The sequence below is a fragment of the Trichinella spiralis genome (genome assembly GCF_000181795.1).
Source record: "Trichinella spiralis strain ISS 195 chromosome Unknown Scfld6573, whole genome shotgun sequence".
Lineage (NCBI taxonomy): Eukaryota > Metazoa > Nematoda > Enoplea > Trichinellida > Trichinellidae > Trichinella > Trichinella spiralis.
Window position 1 is genome coordinate 1 of NW_003533512.1, and position 974 is coordinate 974.

Genomic DNA, 974 nt, shown 5'->3' on the forward strand with positions numbered 1-974 from the left:
ATGAACAAAATAGGCTTAACAAAGTTAGGCGCGTTCACCCCGTATACGACGAGCCAACTGAACATCCTTTGGCATAATGGTGACACGTTTTGCGTGAATAGCACACAAGTTTGTGTCTTCGAACAGGCCAACCAGGTAAGCTTCAGCCGCTTCTTGTAAAGCTAAAACTGCTGACGATTGGAATCGCAACTCAGTTTTGTAATCTTGAGCAACTTCCCGAACCAAACGCTGGAATGGCAGCTTTCTGATCAACAGTTCTGTACTTTTTTGATAACGCCGAATTTCACGAAGAGCCACTGTCCCTGGACGATAGCGATGTGGTCTCTTTACTCTATCAGCATTGGTGGCAATCATCCGAGCCGCTTTAGTGGCCAATTGCTTACGTGGGGCTTTTCCACCAGTACTTTTGCGAGCGGTTTGCTTAGTACGCGCCATTTTTACTCGAAAACTCTCAACTGAGAGCAAAATAAATGTTCACTCCTTTATATACATAACTGCAATTGACCTTTAACTGTAAGTGGTCAACTGAGTTTTCAAAAATGATTGGCTGGGGAAAAGGGCGGGAAACGATTTGCGATGGAGGTTTTTCCTTGCCCCTTTCAGCTTACACAGTTTTTAACAATAATTTCAAATGTTTTATAAACAATCTTATTAGTTTACAGTATCCCATTAATGCTTAAACATTCGGTTAACTGGTAAAAATTACCTTTATGTACGTGAAAAATATATTTTAACAAAAGTATAATTTTTATTTACTGAATTTCATCGATTTGAATAAAAATAAATGTGGTCCTGAAAAGGACCGTTGGGTTATTATTATTTACTTAAATATGCTGGCAACACAGTTTACCTTCCACTGTTGTACTTGCTAACAGCTTTGGTCCCTTCGCTGACCGCATGTTTGCAAAGTTCACCAGGCAAAAGTAAACGGACAGCCGTTTGAATTTCCCGTGAAGTGATCGTGTGGCGTTGAT

The 974-nt window shown here is 40.2% G+C and overlaps 2 protein-coding genes across 2 annotated transcripts; both read right to left on the reverse strand.

Annotated features, from left to right (window-relative positions):
* Nucleotides 1-24: 24 nt before the first annotated feature.
* Nucleotides 25-435, reverse strand: Tsp_15923 (histone H3, embryonic). The gene has a single exon (XM_003366100.1). The coding sequence runs from the start codon at nt 433-435 to the stop codon at nt 25-27; it is 411 nt and encodes a 136-aa protein (XP_003366148.1).
* A 411-nt stretch (nt 436-846) lies between these two features.
* On the reverse strand, nt 847-974 carry Tsp_15924 (hypothetical protein; the record flags this gene model as incomplete). Its single annotated transcript, XM_003366101.1, has 1 exon — nt 847-974. A coding segment is annotated over one exon (128 nt), but the record flags the coding sequence as incomplete, so codon positions are not given.